General features: G+C 42.0%; 1 protein-coding gene across 1 annotated transcript in view; it reads right to left on the reverse strand.

Annotated features, from left to right (window-relative positions):
• LOC147734664 (uncharacterized) overlaps positions 1–20,802 on the reverse strand; it is a 5,992,067-nt gene that overhangs the window by 3,969,242 nt on the left and 2,002,023 nt on the right. Inside the window, exon 11 of the mRNA XM_086952471.1 lies at positions 17,227–17,377. Within this exon, the coding sequence (XP_086808597.1) occupies positions 17,227–17,377 (151 nt within the window). The remainder of the gene's footprint in view (positions 1–17,226; positions 17,378–20,802) is intronic.

A 20,802-nucleotide genomic window follows, 5' to 3' on the forward strand; every position in this document is an offset into this window, starting at 1 on the left:
TTGACAATAATTTTTGACTTTGAGAATAGCAGTGAAGAAGACAACGAAGTCGCACTCAGTTACCTTGAGGAAGTATTTAGTCATCTAGAATACCAACTAATGCAAGATTTGAATAGTCTAGCATTACAAGAAGCCTTGAATAGAGTACTTGCTGACTGAGAAAAATAAACTAGGGTATATTGCACACTACCACCAGGAATAACAGCCTGTCTGCATAACAGGAAGAGACTACAACAATTCATCAGGGAAGTTCTTAGTAAAAAGTGGGCCAGTACAACGTTGAGTAGATGAACTGATCCAGGAGGTATTTGCGAGTCCTCCTGTAACTGCATAGTGCCCGTGCCACTGCAGTAATTAGTAGATGAACTGATCCAGAAGGTATTTGCGAGTCCTTCTGTCACTGCGAGCACCCGTGCTGCTGCAGCAACCAGCAAAGGACTTGAACGGATCCAGAAGGAATTTGCGGGTCCTTCTGTCACTGCGAGCACCCGTGCTGCTGCAGCAACCAGCAAAGAACTTTTTCCAGATCATCAGGACAGCCAGCTTCAGAAAGAAACATTCGGGGTGAGGTATAGTGGACACTCCTGTAAATGTAAATGTGGCTGCACTAACAATTGATATTCATGATCAAAGGGTCGTGCCTTATAAAAATTACATGCATATCTTTGGGAGGAGAGAAGTACCAAAAAATATTCAGAGACCATCTGAAATATTAACGAATAGCTGTTCGCAATATATTTTATACTACAGCCTCACCTTATATGTGTTTATGCTTTTTGTGTGTTTAGCTTATATTATAGTAAAGATTCATAGTGATAATTCACAACATAGTATCATCAATAGCACTACATCCAATTAAAGAAAGTATAAGAATAGATAGATAGATATGGATAGGGAAAATACAGTTCTAAAAATGAAGAGAAAATGGTACAAGTCTAAAATGTGCATATCTGGGGTGATATTCTGTCTGTTATTATTAGCATTAATTTCTGTATATCTATTAGATGTGTTCTATCCCATGGAAAAGTTGATCTCAACGCCAACAACACCTGCTACAATACCTGCATACACTTTGTCACCTGAAGAAATAGCCCACAGAGAAGATATGCACCACAATTCCTTTGTGACTTTGATGCATCATACCAATAAGATATTAACAAGGGGAGATTGCTGGATATGTTTGCAATTCCCAGCTTCTGTAGACCAAAGTTTGCCCCTGGTTCAAGTCCCACTACCGTTTGCAGCATCCTGTTATGCCATTTACATAACAATAGTAAAATTAGAACTGATAGCTGTTTTGCAGAACTTAAAGAAAAGTACTGCTGGTGCAGGGGCAACTATGGCCCCACCCGCAGGAACATTATATAACAAATATATGGCAGATATTCTGACACTAGGGAACTGCACGGAAGTGATAGAACCAAATGCAACATTTCCCCTGTCTGACATCTTTACCCCGCTCTTTCCAAATAAGAATACAAGCATTAGGATAGCAGGCCCATCAAAAGAAGAAAATAAGAATATACCATTTTTGAAGTTAAAATTAAGAAAACACAACGCAATAGGGAGTATATGTATTAAGAGTAATGGGACCTATCAGGTGGGAAATAGCACAAATTGTAACATGACATTTGAAATGACGGCCGGAAATATTAGCATTCCACTTTACGTAGGTGACTCAATTTATTTCATTTGTGGAGAGAAGGCTTATACATGGCTTCCAACAAATTGGGGTGGTTGTTGTCACCTAGGTTTTGTATTACCTGCTATAGCAATAAAAGACACAAAAGAAGTTCGAAGGGACATGCAAAGACATGCACCACGGAGAGGCAGGAGAAGTGTGGATGTGGATCAAAGAGATACAGCATCACAGATAGCGGGTGACATATTTAAAGGAGTGATACCATGGATTGGTCCAGCTATCAACTCCAGAGATATACGTAGATTATCCAGGCTACTAGAAGCAACAATAAATGAAACAACAAGCATACTTGAAAATATTACAGTAGAGCTTCAAGCTGTGAGATTAGTTTCGTTACAAAATAGAATGATCCTCGACATGATGCTAGCAGAAAGGGGAGGAGTCTGTGCAATTATAGGGGCGTCCTGTTGCACCTATGTCCCGGACTCCTCTGTTACTGTCAGGGAAGCAATAAAAAGATTGCATCATATAGGTGTAGAAGCACATCAGGATTCTGGTACATGGGATATAGGGGGTTCTCTTTGGAGTTGGTTGAGCGCATGGGGTTGGAAGATAGGAATGGTGTTCATAACAATTTTCCTACTAATAATAGGCTGTTGTCTATTAGTTAATTGCCTGCCAATGTGCTGTCAACTATTGGGACAGATGACAAAATGCCAAGTGAGGAAATTAAAGGAAAAAGAAAGAATGCTGATGCAAACAGTCACTACGGAGTTAATGAACATAGACATTTCTGACGATGATAAGAATGAACAATATAATTATTAAATTGTGATATGCTGCGTGATGAAATTATTTTAAACTGAGGTTCAAAGGGTCGGTTTGTAAAAGATAAAAAAATACGTTGGCCCTTGCTGAAAGAAAATATTGTTTGTGAACCGTAGTTTATATTAATTTCTGTCTGTAACCTGCTTGCAAATAAACAGATCCCACTAGTCATAATGAAATGTTGCTCCATGGTGCACGGCTGGTGCACAGAGGGTTAAATTAAGTTGTCTGAAATTCAGCTGAAACCAGGGAAGAGAGGCAGGTGAACCTGTGCGTGCCCATTCTGTTGAAGCTCCAAATTGTTTAATGATTCACTAGCTTTTACCTATGTACCAGAGACAGTTCAGTCAGTTCAGCGAGCTTTTTCCAGGAATTGCTCGCTGACCTAGAATGTGATAAGTTCGGCCTGTCCTTGCCTTGTTGTCCTAAAGAGGCAAAGTGTGTGCCCAGCACAGATAGCAAGTGCGTCATTGTGTGAGAAAGCAGAAAACACGGGCCTCTGCCGATAAGTAGATCAACATTGAATATGTACATTTCAAGATAACCGGCCAAGGCAAGGCTGAAAAGACAGGAGATGGTGGTTTAAAGATTAACCTGTAGCTGCATGGTCAGATGTGTCGCAAATAATGTAAAATGTGAACGTAGACATATTTTTGAAATGCACCTTGATACTGTAATGTACACGTGGATCTAATTCTAGCATGGTCACACCATGATGTAATAGTTAATGAACAACCTGTCAAGAGATTGTGAACATATATAAAGGCTGAATTCTCTCTGTGAAAATTAGATCACTTTGCACTCCTGCAAATTGTCTCAAGCTGCAGCTTTATTGGCAATAAAGCCACTATTCTTTGAAAACCTTGTATGTGCCCTTCTTCATTGTCCCTATTAATAATTTTCATGCTTTTACACTGCCACACACACCCACACGTAAACTCGTTCACCAAAGGCCTGGACAGACTTTTATAGGCCTGGGACAATGTTCAACAGTTTGGGTTTTGGATTTGGTTTAGGTGGGGTAAAGGAAGGGGGGGGACGGGTCGCGGGGAAAGTTCTGGGGTTCTGTCCGGGTGCGCTCCACTAGCGTAGACACAGGATTAGGTGGGGGGGTGTCCGTCCATGGGGTCGTTGGCATGGCGCAGAGGATTGCCCGCATTCTCATGGCTGAGGAGGATCTCCAGATTCTCACCCTCAAAAGGGCTGAACAACCGCATTAAGAGGAGAGCGGTGCTCTCATATTTAGAACACCCAGGGGCGGCGGTGTGCCTCCTACAGACACATCTACTAGCTAAAGATTGGCATCGCATGAGGTCCAGAGCGTTTCCAACTCAGATCTACTCCTCCACTACGGAGAAAAAGGCAGGAGTGGCCCTACTATTTGCTAAACACTTCAAGGGCAGGGTGGGGGACAAGGTAGCGAAGGTCAGGGGCAGGCTGCTGGCTCGCACAATTCACATAGGGAGCCTATCACTTGTAGTGGAGTCCATCTATGCGCCTAATACGAAACAGGAGGCATTTCTCACTGGGGCACTCTCAGAGGTCCTAACCGTGCTGTTTTATTTGAATGCAACTGTCAATTAAATACACTTGATCTAAAAAACACATGGTGTTCCGTCTCTGGCGGTAATACCAGATGTACTAAGACAGATTCAAAATGAATACGGTCCTGAGCCTGCCTTAACTCTTGGTATGAAATTGCTAAAAGACTTCAAGCAGGTCTCGGCTATATTATTAGCCAATATAAAGGGAGAAGCAGCATCGGTGGCGATCCGCCAGAAATTGAAAGAAAAAGATATAACAGATCAACCAATTGAACTTGCCAGAATCATAGAAAAATCCTATGAAGAACTAGGTAGGGATAGTTTGGGTGGTAAACCGGTAAAACCCCAACTACTTGAAAATCCTGAAAAAATATTTATTAAAAATAATCAAAATACTCCAAAAAAGAGCTGGGATGGAAATAAACAATCCCGTCCAAAAGAAAAAAGATTCCAGTCCAGAGGAAGGTCTCCTTGGCGGGAGGGAAAGAACTCTGAACCGAGAACACCAGTCCCCCCAGAGGGAGCCCTCTGAGAAAAGATATAACCTTAGAAATAGGGATAACTTGAAAAAGCCTGATAGATATCAAAGTAATGATACACGTCCGTCTCGATCTTTTTCGAAGAAATCGGAAAGAAGAGGACGGTCAGAACCAAGGGAAGAGCACACCAAGTCCAAAGACAAGGAACCTGCTCAAAGTAAAAAGTTACAATTTCCAAGAAAGAAGGTAGCCAGTATTAGAGTAATCGAACATGCCGAGAATACTGAGGACACAGCTGAAAAATGGAGAGTGGGCACAGACAATGCTAGACAGCGCAGCAGAAATCAGCATTGCTCGCAAGATCCTGATAAATCTTCTGGAGACAGTGGACACGAATGAATACATTCAAGTGGAAACTGCAGATACCAGAGTTAGCGAACCTCATAAGATATACGAAATAACACTGCGTATAGAGGGAGATAAGACTAGGAAAATAAGGGGTCTGTTTTGGGTTAACCTCTCAAAAGGCTATGACATCTTATTAGCTGAAAAAGACTGGCTACCGGAGTTTGTCAGGGAGTGCCCTCATGGCGAAGAAATGATTATGCCTGCCTTCTCAAATCATATTCCGATACACACTAAATATATATATGCAAGGAAATGGGCAGTAGCCCAAGCACCTGCATTATATAAGAATCATGTAGGATGGGATGAGGACTCTCCTCCTCACAAAATCCAGTAAAAAAGTCAACCAACTGCACAAAGGCAGTACCCAATTAAGCAAGAAGCTAAAAAACAGGTCAGGGAGATTTTAGATCAACTTGAATACCAAGGGGTGATTGAAACATGCACCTCTCAAATGAACAATCCTTTGTTTCCTGTCCCCAAACCAGACGATTCATATCGTCTAGTCTTGGACTACAGACACCTTAACTCATGTTGCAAAACATTTGCTGTACAAAATTCGCACTGTGCGGCACTAATGAATAACATAGTTCGCAAAAAATACAAAACAACACTAGATATTTCTAATGGGTTCTTTTGTCAAAATATTGCACCAGAAAGCAGGTACTTGACCTCTTTCTCAATAATTGGGTCACAGAAAAATTTCTGTAGGCTCCCACAGGGATTCAAGAACAGCCCAGGACTATTCTCAGCCAGAGTAACAGAGTTACTACAAATGTATGATGATGATGAGGCATTATCTTATGTCGATGACATTTATCTCACAGACGACGACTTGGATACTCACTTGAAAAGAAGGAACACCATAATACTTGGGTTCGCAGCAGAGGGTTACAAATTCAACTTTAAAAAGTCATGAATTGCCCATCTAACGGTTTTATTTTTAGGATATGAATTATCAAGTGAAGGAAAAAGCCTAGCAGACAACTTCTCAGAGAAGTGCGCTGTACTCCAAGCACCGAAAACGCTGAAGAACTTACAATCGATTCTAGGCTTTCTGAATTTCGGAAGAACTTACATTCTAAACTATGCAGAGAGGATTAAACCTCTCTACGAACTAATAAAACCTGATTTTAAACCAATCAACTGGACTCAAAAACACACCGAAATTTTGAGATCACTGCAAACAGACATGTTAGCTAAAACAAAATTAGAAACACGTGACATTACACGCAACCTTGTAATCCGGGTCATCCCAGGAAGATGCAGATTCACATACCTGACCTCTAATGTGGGAGAAACAGTACCAATAGCTTACAAATCACATTTGTATACAAAAGCTGAAATAAAATTCAGTTCAACGGAAAAAATTCTAACTGCGGTTCAGACTGCTGTAGCAAAAGAAAGGGCCCTAGCACAAGGTAAACGAATAATAATCGTTACACCAATACCTGCCTTAGAAGCGGTAACTAAAGTGAGCATTCCAAATGCTAAAGCTCTGCATCCAAGATGGATCCAATGGGTTAATTCTCTTGCTGCAACAGACGTAGTATATGAATTTGATCCTAACCTAAAGACACAGGAATTTTTACAATATGAATATGAATGTCCTCTGTCAACTGAAATCCTGCCTCTAGAACAATAAGGATGTATCATATGTACAGACGGATCAGCACAACCCTCAGTTGGGGGTAAACAAGCTTACAGTGCTGGGTGCACGATTGTTAAAGGTCGTTGACACAAAGGAAAATTTAGACCACTGGTCACTAAAACGCAATCTCTAGGAGATTGTACAGCTCAGAGAGCTGAACTACTAGCATTTAAGATGGCGCTTGAAAATACCGATCGCGAATTCCCCACACTTATAGTGTGCGATTAATATTATTGCGTTCAATCTTATAATGAATACTTGCAGAATTGGGTTGAAAACGGGTTCAAAGATGCAAAAGGTGGCACAATCAAGCATAAAATGCTTTGGGAACAAGTAGTTCTTTTACAGAAGGAACTACAAAAGACTCACGTGATACACACTCTGAGTCATCAACGTGATGGCGTTCACGTTGCAGGGAATCCATTGGCTGATGAAGCCGCGAAGGCAGCTGTGCAAACGGCTTCCGTAGCTGCTATCACCCGGTCAAAAACAAAAATAGACAGCGATATACTACAAGCTGTCAGTGCGTCAGTATAAGATGATAGAAAAACACTCCCAAAAGGCTTTCCAGAAAAGTTCTCATATTTAACAGATACAAATAATGTTCCTTTTGCTCGAATCCCTGGAGTGGGGGGATAGAGTAATTCCAAACATGGAACACAGGTTAGGACTAATTACAGCGGCACACGAAGGGCTTGCTTCTGCACTCGCTGGCGTTTCTGCCACAATATCATTATTAAAACAGAGATATTGGTGGCGGCGCATGACAATACAAACTAAGAAATATGTGCTGGAATGTGAAATATGCCAAAAAATGAAAGTATCAACAGTGAAACGACCAGCGCAGACACCCCTTCTCATCTCAGATAAACCATTAGCATGTGTTTACCTGGACCACTGTGGTCCCTTATAAAGGGATGGCAACTATAAATATATCATGGTCGCAGTGGACTCCTGTATGAGATTCATATGGATGTGGCCCCAGCGCTCGGCTGACGCCAGAACTGTTATAAAAGATTTGCGAGTCTTTATCGGCACATACGCAATTGCCATGCTTTATTCTGACCAGGGTCCTGCTTTTAGCTCTTGAGCTTATAAGGAGGCCATGACCAGCATGGGCATTGGGTTGCGGTTCTCTTGTCCCTTCCATCCTGAGGGAAACGGGGTTGTGGAAAGAAAAAACGAGACATAAAGCAATCTGTAACGGCAAAGGTATTAGGTTCGGGTGATGGGTGGGTCCAGCATTTAACAAGTGTCCAACGTAGTCTTAATAACTTGCCAAGAAATTCTCTAAAAGGTTTCAGTCCGTACGAACTATTGTTCGGAACTAGAATGTATGTTCAGGACTTAGATAGTCATGCTTCAGTGGTAGAAAATAAGAAAAAATGCTTTGACATCAAAGATCGTTTGGCTGAAGAAACACCACCTGTCCCAGCAAGACCTGTCTGGATTCCAAAGATTGGGGATCTGGTCAGAGAGAAAATAGCGGTTAAGAAGGAATTTGGGCCTTCTTGCAGAAAAGCGGTACCTGTCTTAGCAATCAACGGAACAAGATCAGTGGTACTACCGCCCCTTGCTGGTAAAAAGGAGAACCGAGTTGTATCAATCGACCAGGTAAAACCACAAATATGTGGCCAATAATAAGTAGTAGGCCCAGTGGACTCCCAAGAAATAACAGAATACCGAAATTTGCTAGTATCCAAGAGATTCAAACTGAAAGACTAATCGCATTTGATAAACCTACAGTGAACAAAAAAGGACTATGCAGAAAAGACATGGAACTTGTGCCTCTTGAAACCCAAATTGAAACAGTTCGTCATGAAACACCAGTCTACAATGATGTAGCAACAGAATGTGCTAATGAAAGGCAAATTGAAAAGACAATTCCAACAATTGACAGAACTGCATCTGGCTACTTTATCAATTTCGATAACTTTTCTGAAGATCCAAGTGAACAAGAAGAAACGCCAAAAACATTTCAAGACAAATCAACAGAACTCTTTCATCAACTCAAAGAAGCATATCTAAATGCACCGTTGATTGAACATTGGATTGTATCAGGGGTACTCATACTCCTAATATGCCTAATTTTAGGAAAATGTATTACAGTACAATGGACACAGCAAGTCAGAACATCAACTTGGTTCTGAAGCCACACAAGTCATCTCACATCGAGAAAAGAGAACTATCATCAGTGAATGTCACAGCCATTCCAATACCCGGCAGGGTAGCTTGGGACAAAACAGATTACGAAATATATGGACCAGTCGAACTCTTGAAATATCCTCATCAGTTTCAGGTTTCATTAATTGACTTCGTAAAACCAAGTACATTCTCTGATGATTGGGACTTTGAAAGCATAAATAATATGATGTCAGATTTAGTTTTGTCAGCAAAATTTACAGAACATGATTATTTGCAAGGTTCGTCAAATTATGAACAGATGTATTGTTTTACCCATTATGCAGACCACTATTTGCATAAATCTGGTCAACCTAGAAATGTTTTGAAATATAACCAACGGGAACATTGTGCTACTCCACCTAAAAGCAGTTCAAAAACATTCTATGAGAAATTCCAATACATCAAGTGATGCAGAAACATTTTATTAGAAACTGTTAGATAAAACAGGGACAAAAACCATGCTGACAAATACTAAATTGATATATTCAGAAGCATTTTATGAAAAAATGATTACATTTGGTTTTGACTTCTGGAAAAACAACATTGAAACAAAAACCATCTGGGGTACAAAAGATTGGCAGGTACAAGGCCTGGAAGCATTATTTCGAGCCTGCATGATCCCAGAACAAATAATGTTCTTGAATGACACAATTCAACAAACTACCTGTCTTGGCCTAGCCAAGATTAAAGACCTTAACAAACCGTCTATTCCAAAGCCAATACCTGATAATGCAACCACAGATATTGAGGTAGACGTATCCCAAGTTTTACATGAAAACAGAACACATCCTGATTGGAAAAAGTGGTTAATCAGGCCTAAAGACACAAATATCTGTCAAGACAGATTCCTGAACAAAATACAGGGGTTAAAAATGACCAGACCAGACCCTAGATATTCCCAGAGACAACATCCAGGGATAGTAACAACATACAGTGTAGGGAAACTATCCCTTGAATGGCTACAAACATCCACACTGGCAGAAATTAAGCAACACTTATCTTTACTTAAAGATGGTGCTGACTTGCGCGATTTCCTAATGGGACCATGCAAACAGCAACAAAAACGTTTCATAGCGGCCAGTATATACGCTGCTTACAACGAGGCATGGAAAGTGACTCAAATTGAGACAGCAGAGAAAATACGAGCAATTGATCGTATTAATTTGGAAAAATCACTTTCTGTTGTGGACAATGGGTTAATGACTCTGTCCTCCAGAATATATTCACTTGACAGTATTGTATCATCTGCTATCGATATAATAGACCGGGACTTGCTAATTTTACAACATGGTCAGTCTCTATTACGTTCTATTGTACAGCTAGGCTGGACGTTGCAAAACCTGCGTTCAGGCTATGTGCCATGGCGTTTAATCAACACAACGTCTTTGTTTTCTATCTTTAACCTTACTGATTAACAAATCAGTTTGGCACAGAAAGGAGCAGACAATACAATCCTGAGCATTGAAAAACTTGAGAGATTACCATTGACAATGTCAGAAAGACCTGTCATTGAATGGATAATACACAGAATAATCACAATTCCGATAACAACTTTCCAATTTAAAAATTGTCAAGAGTATATACCAGCAGGCCAGTATGAAAGATTGGGTAAAGGATACATTAAGTCATCATGGAAATTACCTTATACACACACATGTTATAGTGACAATAACAAAAATGTATTTCTTAGTGGTAATGAGTTTAAACAATCACTAAGCGGTATACTTTTGTGCCAAGGTATTAACTTGCATGGGGCCTGTGAGGGGACTTCAAATAACCTTTCATGCCACCAGCACCGCACACCTGCAAAACAGATAGAGCCATTCTTTAGACAACTTTCTAACGGGAGTTACGTTCTAATAAGGACCACAGCTGTTGTGGCATGGTGCCAGGGAAAGCATATCCCTTAAGCGTCAGTTCCATGGTCACTTGCTGTATGCAAGCATTGTATCCAAATGGCCCTGGAGACTCAGAGGCTCTGATTTGGCCTCCGTTGAATATCTCTTCTATACAAATTGATACTTTAAGCAGAATGAAGTCTGTGCTTTTACAGACAACAGTGCCCATCACGTCATCAAAAGAGACGTATGATCTCCAAGTTGCAAGGACAACTGCAGAGATACATACACTTTTATCAACAAATTGCCCTGTGCATTTCATAGAAATGTTAAGCCAAATCCTAAATATGTCGGATGCCAGTGGTATCTCGTATGTATTTAAGACAATTTTTTCGGGACTGTTAACACCCTTCGAAGCAGTCCTGGGCATCTTTCCCAATTTTGTCCATTCGGTCTTTGGCGGCCTACCACTACTTTTGGGACTCGTAGCAGGGATTTTATTTTTGACCCTTCTGCTCCGATATGGCAAGCCAAAATGCAGACATGACTCCAGAGACAACGGAAGAAACAATCCTAGCTATACGCTACCGGACCGCATAACTAAAGTCCTTGGATTAGCCCGGCTAAGAGATCTGAATATGACCTGGTTTCTTTCGTTCGGACCTATATGGCAGAACTGCATCTTACCTGTGCTTCGATGTATGCTATGCGGAGAAGAATGCGTGTTAGACACCTGTCTTACACTACAATCAGCAGTACCAATGGATGTCGATACTTTGCTAAGTCCAGTAACAGCTCATGCATCGTGTTGTCCCCAGCGGGTATCAATCCTGATGACGGCATTCGTTGAGACTTCTGCGCTACGATTAGGTGCTGGCAGTGAAGCAAGAAATGAAAGCAACATCACCCAGGTACGACCCTCTGTGAGCATTGCTGATCCTGAAATCTATGATAGCAATCATTCTCACGCCTGCCCGGTTACAGCATTATCATCCTTGGTCAAACTTTCACCTGAAGCTGTAGACTGTTTTTTTGCACATCTATCTGAAGTCATGTTCTCCCCTGAACAGAAACAATAACTTTTTGGAAAACAATCCAGCACACAGCGTTCCCCTGAACTCTGAATTCGGCCTTCAGCTTTAAAAAACAATAGCTACTGAAAACATTTGGAACTATATTTTTCCCTGAAACTAAATTATTTTTTTCAAAAATTCCAAAATATTTACCTTTTTTTGGCACATGTACTCTGCTTACAGTAGAACTATTCATAAAGAACAGAGCTTCTGTTTTTAAGTAATCTAGAGACAATATGTTTCCACAGCCTCTAGCATACTCACAAGCAATTTCATTTATATGTGATTAAATAGTCTCGACCTTCTTTTCTGTAAATTAAGAGACTTTTCATGTGTAACTTTCGCAAATCGTTCAACTGAAGATAAATGCAATTTTTTTGAATGATTACACTGCTTAAAAACGTACAGTACCTTTAACTTTCTGTGTATTTCGCATACACCATTTCGAATGCAAAATGTATTTTGGGGTGGGTTGGAATACACATGCATCTTTATTGCTTAAGTTTTTAGTAATTGATGGACATAAAACCGTGGAGTGGGTGATGTGTTTTATCTAGGAACCCGATTCAATATTGTGACCTACGGCTGCAATCAATAAATATCCCTATAATGGCATAATAATCAGAGCCATATTTTCCGTAAATCGCCTCTGCAGTCCATGACACAGCAAAAGCTACTTCCTTAGATTCCTAGAAAGCACAACGAGTTCTTTCAACATACCAAACCTCTACAAACCTGGGAAATCCCCGCTTGCTTTGTTTTGATTTGTAATAGAACTCCTGCGAGCACTGTAAGAACGACCAGTTCTTAGTGACATCTTTATTGACGTCTTATGTCCAACCTTACGTCAAACCCGGCACCTTTCAGGTATAAATATGCCAACGCTGCCTTAAGCAAACAAACGGTGGTAAAATCTGGAGCAGAACAGCTGTCCCCTTTCAGAGAGCCCAGCAGACGCGAGAAGCCCACGGACACTGCCCCTCCTCTTTGACGCGCTGAGAAAGACGCTGTCTTTTCTCCTGCCGAGAAAATCCAGCTCCGGCATTTCCAGCCTACCCTTGCAGGTGACTGGGATATCGGGTCCTGAGAGGGAGATACCAGGCCTCCTACATTCTATTCCAAAAGTACGGTGCTGACTAAACCCTTAGAGAGAATTCTTGGATCAGACTCTTGGCAAAACTAACTTAACTTAAACTGCTACTTACTTACTCCCTCCTACGTATTAGGCTTAGGTCAGGTACACCGGGGTAGGCGTAGTTAGAAGCACCAGTTGAGGTCGTTAGCCAATGTATATATGAATGTATATATTGTATATATTTTATTCATTTTAAGTATCTTATGGCTAAGAAACCATATCAATGCTTTTACAGTATTATTTCATAATACTCCTTTAACTGTACGTAATTTACTTTATATTAAGTATTGCAATTGTGGCAATCCATTTCTCTTGCATGAGAAGGAAGACTGTTCAATAAATCATACACTTTATTGAAAATGCCCGTCACTCTCTTCTCTGCACTCTGGTGAAACTAAGAACGCCCGTCAGACTGAGTGAAATAGTTGTCTATTGTTTCACACGACTCTAGAGATTCACTCTTATTCTGGGGAGCAAAGTTGTTATGTTTATGCGGTTGTCGGAAGCTGAATCCCTTCTTGTCTGAGCCAGGGAAGCTGATCACTTCCTATTCAGTCAAGAAAGTTTCCAGTGACCTCTGAGCTAGCTGGCGCTAACCTAAATTAAGTCTAACATAGTCAGTAGAGACCTAGAAGACCACAGTCCTACGTCTACACTGCTGTTTATGTTACTCCAATGCGCAGGGCCTATAGGGAAAATAGGAACTACACTACAGATAATGATAATTGTGAAGAAGCAATTGGTAAATATTTGGATGGTTTTTCAAGGAAGAAACTTACTCAAGAGGAGCAATTAGCTCTAGATTCTCCTATAACAACGGAAGAAATTCAGGATGCTACTAGCTCACTGTCTAGGGGTAAGGCAGCTGGGCCAGACGCAATACCGGTAGAGTTCTGGAAAATATTTGCACCATTACTGTTAGAAATAATGAAGCAAGTATTCACAAATGCCCACAATGGGGTGGGGGTTCAGAAATCCTGGCTGGCCACAAACCTAGTTATATTCCCTAAAAAGGGAAACCCTCCGGAAGAAATGGGGTCATATCGGCCTATCACCTTGATAAACAGTGACATCAAAATATATGACAAGCTATTGGCAGCACGCTTGGCAGCTATAATTAAGCAATTAGTATCCCCTACTCAACATGGGTTTGTGCCAGGTCGAAGTACCATAAAACATATCCAGCGGGTTATCACATTACTAGATGCAGCCAGCATCACTGGAGACCCTATCGGACTTATTCTGCTAGATGCAGAGAAGATGTTTGATAGGGTCTCCTGGCCATGTTTATGGGCAATGCTAAAGGATAGAGGAATAGGGGAGAAATATACAGCACTAAAATCAATGTATCGCAGCCCCACGGCTTGTATATCTATCATGGGGGAGATGACGGAACCAATTGTTATTAGTAGAGTGACTCGGCAGGGTTGCCCCTGCTCACCCTTACTGTTTACGGTCTATATAGACCCATTGATTAGGAAGATAGAAGCCAACCATTTGATTGACGGAGTGCAGGGCATTGGGGGTTATACGAAAATATTAGTCTACACCAACGACCTAGCCATAATTACTTCTAATCCAGAGAGAGCTGTCAAAAAAATTGAAAAATTAGCTGAGGTCTTTGGGAAACTGTCTGGCTATCGATTAAATCAAAATAAGACACCAATTTTGAGCGGGAATGCTGTTCACGTTAATGACACACGTGTTGTTCAAAAGGTGGGGTATTTGGGGATAGAAATTGGGGCAGATGTATCTAAAATTATGGATAATAACTTAAACCCTTTAATTGGTAAATTTAAAACAGAATTTGCTAGTCTAGAGAATTTTAAACTTACTCGAGTGGGTAAATGTAATATTATTAAAATGATTTTTTTCCAAAGATATTATATTTTTTAAGGGCCATTCTTTTGTCAATTAGTAGTACCTGGCTCAAATCGAGGAGCCAATTTTTCTCTAGATTCATATGGGCCAACTGTCATCCCCGCAGAGCCTTAAGACTATTGACTCTACCCAGGCACAGGGGTGGGTGGGCAGTACCTAATCTCCAATTATATCATTGGGCTGCGATGTTGCAAAATATGGAGATACTGCTTAATGAAAAGAGTGATTCAATAAGAGATAGTTCTTCTGTCCCTATTTTCGAAATGATTTTGGGAACTGAAGTTAAGGGGTGTTTTCTACGGCACATTGACTACAACTATTACAAATGGGTCAGGTTTAAGACCCTAATTTGTGCATTTATGATTTGGACCTTGGTCCGGGGAAAGCTAGGATTGGGACGATTTAATGCATACACCCCTATATAGAGGAATAATCTTTTGCATTATGTCTTTAATGATGGATATATGAAGCAATGGTACGATAAAGGAATACGAGTAATTGGAGATATTATAAGTGGGTCTGATCTGCTTCTGTTTGATTCTATAAGGGATAGGTATGGGCTGGACAACCAACAATTTTTTAAGTATCTCCAACTCAGAGATTTTTTAGCTAATAAACTCGGAGGAACCTCTGGCTTTCTCAAAGTACCAGTAATGGAGTTGTTAATCAAAGATTTAGTACGTTGGGTGGGCTTTACACATTATTGGGGGATTTATTACCCAATGATATGACTAAGCATGCTGACCGGTGGCAAAATGCATTAGAGATCAATACAGGAGATGCTGAGGAGTCATTACTTATGTCGCAGACGTCATTTATGGCAACAAACTTACAACTCCAATATTACAAAACGTGGTTTAATCTGTATATAACTCCTTCTATGATTGCCAAATGGGGCGGAGTAGCCGGGTCTACTTGCCCCCGCTGCCAACATCCAGCAGCTGATCTCGTTCATTTGTTTGCGACATGTCCCACACTTGACACCTTGAAAAGCAGTGTTAAAGGGTTTCTAACAAGTATTCTTGGTGCAGAAATTGATCTTAGCCCTAAATTGATTGTATTGGGGATAGGTGATGCTCACCCTTGGAACTCAAAGTGTACCTTTTTATTGGTTGGCTGTACAGTGTTTAGGTTGTGTATAGCCACTCATTGGCTTGACCCTATCCCTCCAACTGAACAACAATGGTTGGGAAGGCTCTTGTCAATTTTCACATTTGAAAAAGCTAGGGGCCAGATGTAGGAGCCCTAATACCGGTCGGAAACGGACGATTTCGGCCTTTTCCGATCGGTATTAGGGTTTTAGATGTAGGGGGCTGAAAAATACAGAATCGGTATATTTACCGATTCGGTAAAATTACCGATTCGGTAAATTACCGAATCGGTAAATATACTGATTCGGTAATTACAAATGTAGGTGGCACAGTTTACAGTGCCACAGGCCCTTAAGAGTCTGTATTTTACCACACAATCCTATTGTGTGGTAAAATACCGAATTCAGGTCTGCATGCACATCTGTGCATGCACACCTGTGCAATGTGACACCCAGACATGCCCTTAGGGCATGTATGTGTGCCACATTGCACACAAGCCTGTATTTGGGGTGCTAGAGGGTGTCAAAGTGACACCCCCTGCACCCTTGCTGGAATCAGTATTCCTATGGGCTTCAATGCCCATAGGAATCAATGGGCATTACCGAAGCGGTATTTACAGAATCGGTAAATACCGAATCTTAACGATTCGGTATTTACAGATTCTGTAATACCTACATCCCCCCCCCCCCTATTTTACCTCTTCTTAAAAACAAAATCGGTAAAATTCGGTATTTAAGAAGTGGTAAAATGAAATTACCTACATCTAGGCCTATATGTGCCAGAGCAGGTCGTAAAGTGTGAATGAAGGGATTAGCTATCAGGGCCCCTTTGATGAGTTGGACTTCTTTGAATGAATAATGTGGAAAGATTAGTTTGCTTATTATTCTGCTATGTAAATTTCTCTCTGTCTTAATTTATTTGCTTTTTCTTCTGTTTTTTCCTCCGTTTTTGGTTTTTGTCTTTTTGTTGCATAAATGGATGTAAATTTCTGACAGCTGTACCATTTGAGTTCCCTCGTGTGTGTGTGGTACGTGGAATTAATATAGATTTCTTTTTTCTGTGTAATTGATCTGGATATAACTGTGAAAATATTAATAAAGAATTTTTTTTAAAAAGGAAAACAATGAGTAAAAGTGAAAATAATACAATTTATGAGACGTTCTTCAGAAATAGAAGATGTGAAAACACCGTGCATGTCCAGAACAGCCTTGTACATTTTTGCAGATTGTTATTCACCAGCGAGTATTCTGTAAAGTTGGCGAAATCTGTCAGGTTGTATAATGGGTTTTAAGAAGAGTGCGCAAGTTAAATATTCCACAATGTCAACTAGTGATAGAAATGTGATTTGGAATAAATATGGTTTGCTTTCATGTACCAACACCAAGAGAGATATCATCATTACAATGGTTCTGTGTAGGTTCGAAACACCCTGTCACCATCAATGTTACTGCCATACTGGGACACTAAAGGCTTACTTGGATTCACTTCTCTGTAGCTCCCTACACCATATGCATCAACAATCGCTTGAAAGCCAGCAGTGAATTTATTCGTTCTGTTGAAGGTGGGAGGCTTCAGCTTCGTGTTTTTTAGGGTAAGAAGTGGCTCAAAGACGCTTCCTCTGCGCTTCTATCAATTAAAAAACAAAGAAGATTTTAAAGGAATTTCAGCTTATCACATGCACAGAAACATACCTGAATTAGTTCTGTAACGGCCCAATAGTGTTTTAGTGGATTCGCCCATGTTTGCACGAAATAATATAGATGGCATACAAAAAGCACTCTCCCCCCGCCCAATGCATGCAACAACCGGAGGCCCCTTCCAACAATTAAACTCGGGAGTCTTGCTTGATTTTCGCAGTGTGTATGTTTATTAAATAATTTCACATGTCAATTACTTCATTGACCCCATTTCTTTATTTATAGTCCAAGTTACTTTTCACATCACAGCATTAAAACTCACACTTATCTACATATATACTCTTTTACCGCCCATTCTCCAATGGGCATTTGGTTTAACTTCAGGGCTGCGCCAGCAGGCCACAACCCAGATAGCCTGCTCTCTTTACGTTAACCCCCTTCCGGTCAACAGAGCCGCAGGTGAATAATATGCCCCCACTTGGGCAACCAGCGGCTTCCGGGGTAGGGCTGGAGAAGCCAAGGCCACCAGCAGGTCAGCCTCAACTCTCCCGCCAGCCCGGAGTCCATGATGATTTCGAAAGAACCTGCTCTTAGGTAAAAACTGCCACTGGACAAGAAGTTCCCGTGTTATTCTTGTCCGGAACCCCGCTACTGCCCTGCCAGAAAGACCAATTTTTAGGGATGGGTGGGTGGGTGTCTTCTTCCCACGACGTCCGACTCCTGGGGCAGCCAGCGGACAAAAGAGGGAGCCCTAAGATGGACGCAGGCTTTTAAGCCTCGCGCCCTGTTATTACCTCCGGGGCGTCTATAAGCCCGATTCTATTGGCCCTCACTTCTTTGCACTTCCGGGTCAGCTGACCCGGAAGTGACCCTTGTTGTGGTCGGCCTTTTGGCTGCCACTAACGACGCCACTTCCCGAAGGGGGGTGGCGCCTTCCATACATGGCATACAAAGTGCACTCTCCCCCCGCCCAATGCATGCAACAACCGGAGGCCCCTTCCAACAATTAAACTCGGGAGTCTTGCTTGATTTTGGCAGTGTGTATGTTTATTAAATAATTTCACATGTCAATTACTTCATTGACCCCATTTCTTTATTTATAGTCCAAGTTACTTTTCACATCACAGCATTAAAACTCACACTTATCTACATATATACTCTTTTACCGCCCATTCTCCAATGGGCATTTGGTTTAACTTCAGTGCTGCGCCAGCAGGCCACAACCCAGATAGCCTGCTCTCTTTACGTTAACCCCCTTCCGGTCAACAGAGCCGCAGGTGAATAATATGCCCCCACTTGGGCAACCAGCGGCTTCCGGGGTAGGGCTGGAGAAGCCAAGGCCACCAGCAGGTCAGCCTCAACTCTCCCGCCAGCCCGGAGTCCATGATGATTTCGAAAGAACCTGCTCTTAGGTAAAAACTGCCACTGGACAAGAAGTTCCCGTGTTATTCTTGTCCGGAACCCCACCACAGGGCGAGGCGCTTACTGGCGGACTCGACCTCCCCCCCCGCGCTCGAGAGCTTCGACAATGGCTCCTAAGACTGTTTCTATGAATATCTCAGTGCCCGCCTCTGAAAGGTGCACTCCATCCTCCGCATATAATTCCGGCCTGGACGTTTGTATTAACTTGTGGCGAATAGTTCTAATGCTGGATTTCTGCAGGATTTCCGCCACTGACTGATTTAACCTCTTTATCGATCTATTCACCGCTTTCCTAGGTGCGCCCCGCGACCATACCAGCCTCGGGAATACTTCCGACCATATTAGAATAGCCTCAGGCAAAATATTTTTGACCGCCGCTAGAGTGGAAAACAAGGACTCCTTAACTCCTCTCCTCCCTGCCGGAATCATATCGTTGCCTCCACAGTGCAACACGAATACATCTGGATAAGGCATGCCCCTGGCCAAGGCCGCCTTTAAGTCCTTCGGGACGTCAGCTAGGAGCTGCCCGCCTATCCCCACCCAATGATGATCAGATCCTTGCGCAATGTGCACCCTTTTTTCGAGCGTCTCCTTGAAGGTCACTCCCGCCCTGCGAATGTAGGAGTGGCCGCACCAACATATTTGGACTCTCTTAGGGGAGGTACCTATAGTAAATATTAAGAAACACGGTGACAAATACGGTCTGAAGCAGAGGGAGCGGAAAAGTAAAGATAAAGCTGTTAAACTAATTGTGGTCGTACATAACGTTCATAACAAGCGGATTTCCAACGACCCAACCTCTTAATCGCCAGCTCGGGCAGCCCCAGGCCAGCAGCAGTCGTTGCTGCACAACCCAAAACGAATGGGATGTGAAATCGGACGGGTCAACCCCGATCTTTGCTAAGGTCATCTTAACCACCCTAGTAAACTGGAACCTGGTAAGAGGCAGACCATTCATGTGAACAAGTACTCTATCATCAGCCCCTTGGGGCCTGGCTTGCATAAACCCTCTCATCAGGCTAACTGGACAGAAAGACTTACCTTCCACTCTACCCAGTTGTACCCAGGTCCCTCTACCCAAAGGATCCGTTTTTGACCTTCGAACTCTGAGTCTCAGGACATTTGTTGACTCTATAATGTCTGAACACCTTAGGCCACCCTCACTATCCGTTTTTGATGCCGGGAGTAATTCTGAGATTCGTAGAGCCCCGCAAAAAGCTAACACATAGGCCACCCTAAATAATTGGGTCTCATATGACGAAAAACAAACGAGCGGCAACGTGTCCAAGATTTTTACCAACTTCCCTACATCTATAGGCCTTCTAGAGTCCTTTGCCCCTGGCGCTAAACGCTCCCAACCTTTCATCGCTCTTCTCACTCTCTGGTCCTTAGTTGGGTCTGTAACTCCCTGCAACCCTGCATAGAACACCAGTGCTGATAATTGCCTCCTCATAAATGCCACCGATTTCCCTTTCTCTTTCTGTTATACTATGAAGCCTAACACGCTCTGAGGCCCAAAAACATCCACCAGGCCCACTCCCTTTAAGTATGACACATAACATTCCCAAGACTTTTGATACATACTCTTAGTCTTGGGGGCCAAGGATGCTGCTATCAACTCTGAGGCAGTGGGGCACCAAGCTTCCATAGCTCCGCTGGGAAAGCTGTCATTGTCGTCTCTGCTTGCGGCCAAAGTGCCCGGAATTCTGTCAACTTAAAACGAGATAATGCATCAGCCGCTTTATTCTCAACCCCAGGAACATGCCTAGCAGTGAAATGGACATTGTGTCTCAGGCATTTCATTACTAAATCTTTTAAGAGACGGAGCACCCATGTGCAGGTTGCTCTCTGGTTATTGATCACCATCACTACTGACATGCTGTCTGACCAGAATACAATGTGCCTGTTTGAGAGCATATCCCCCCACAGGTGCAACGCCACCACTATGGGAAACAACTAGGAAAGAAATGTTACGGGTCAGACCTCGCTCTA

Source organism: Lissotriton vulgaris, chromosome 1_2 (genome assembly GCF_964263255.1).
Source record: "Lissotriton vulgaris chromosome 1_2, aLisVul1.2, whole genome shotgun sequence".
NCBI lineage: Eukaryota > Metazoa > Chordata > Amphibia > Caudata > Salamandridae > Lissotriton > Lissotriton vulgaris.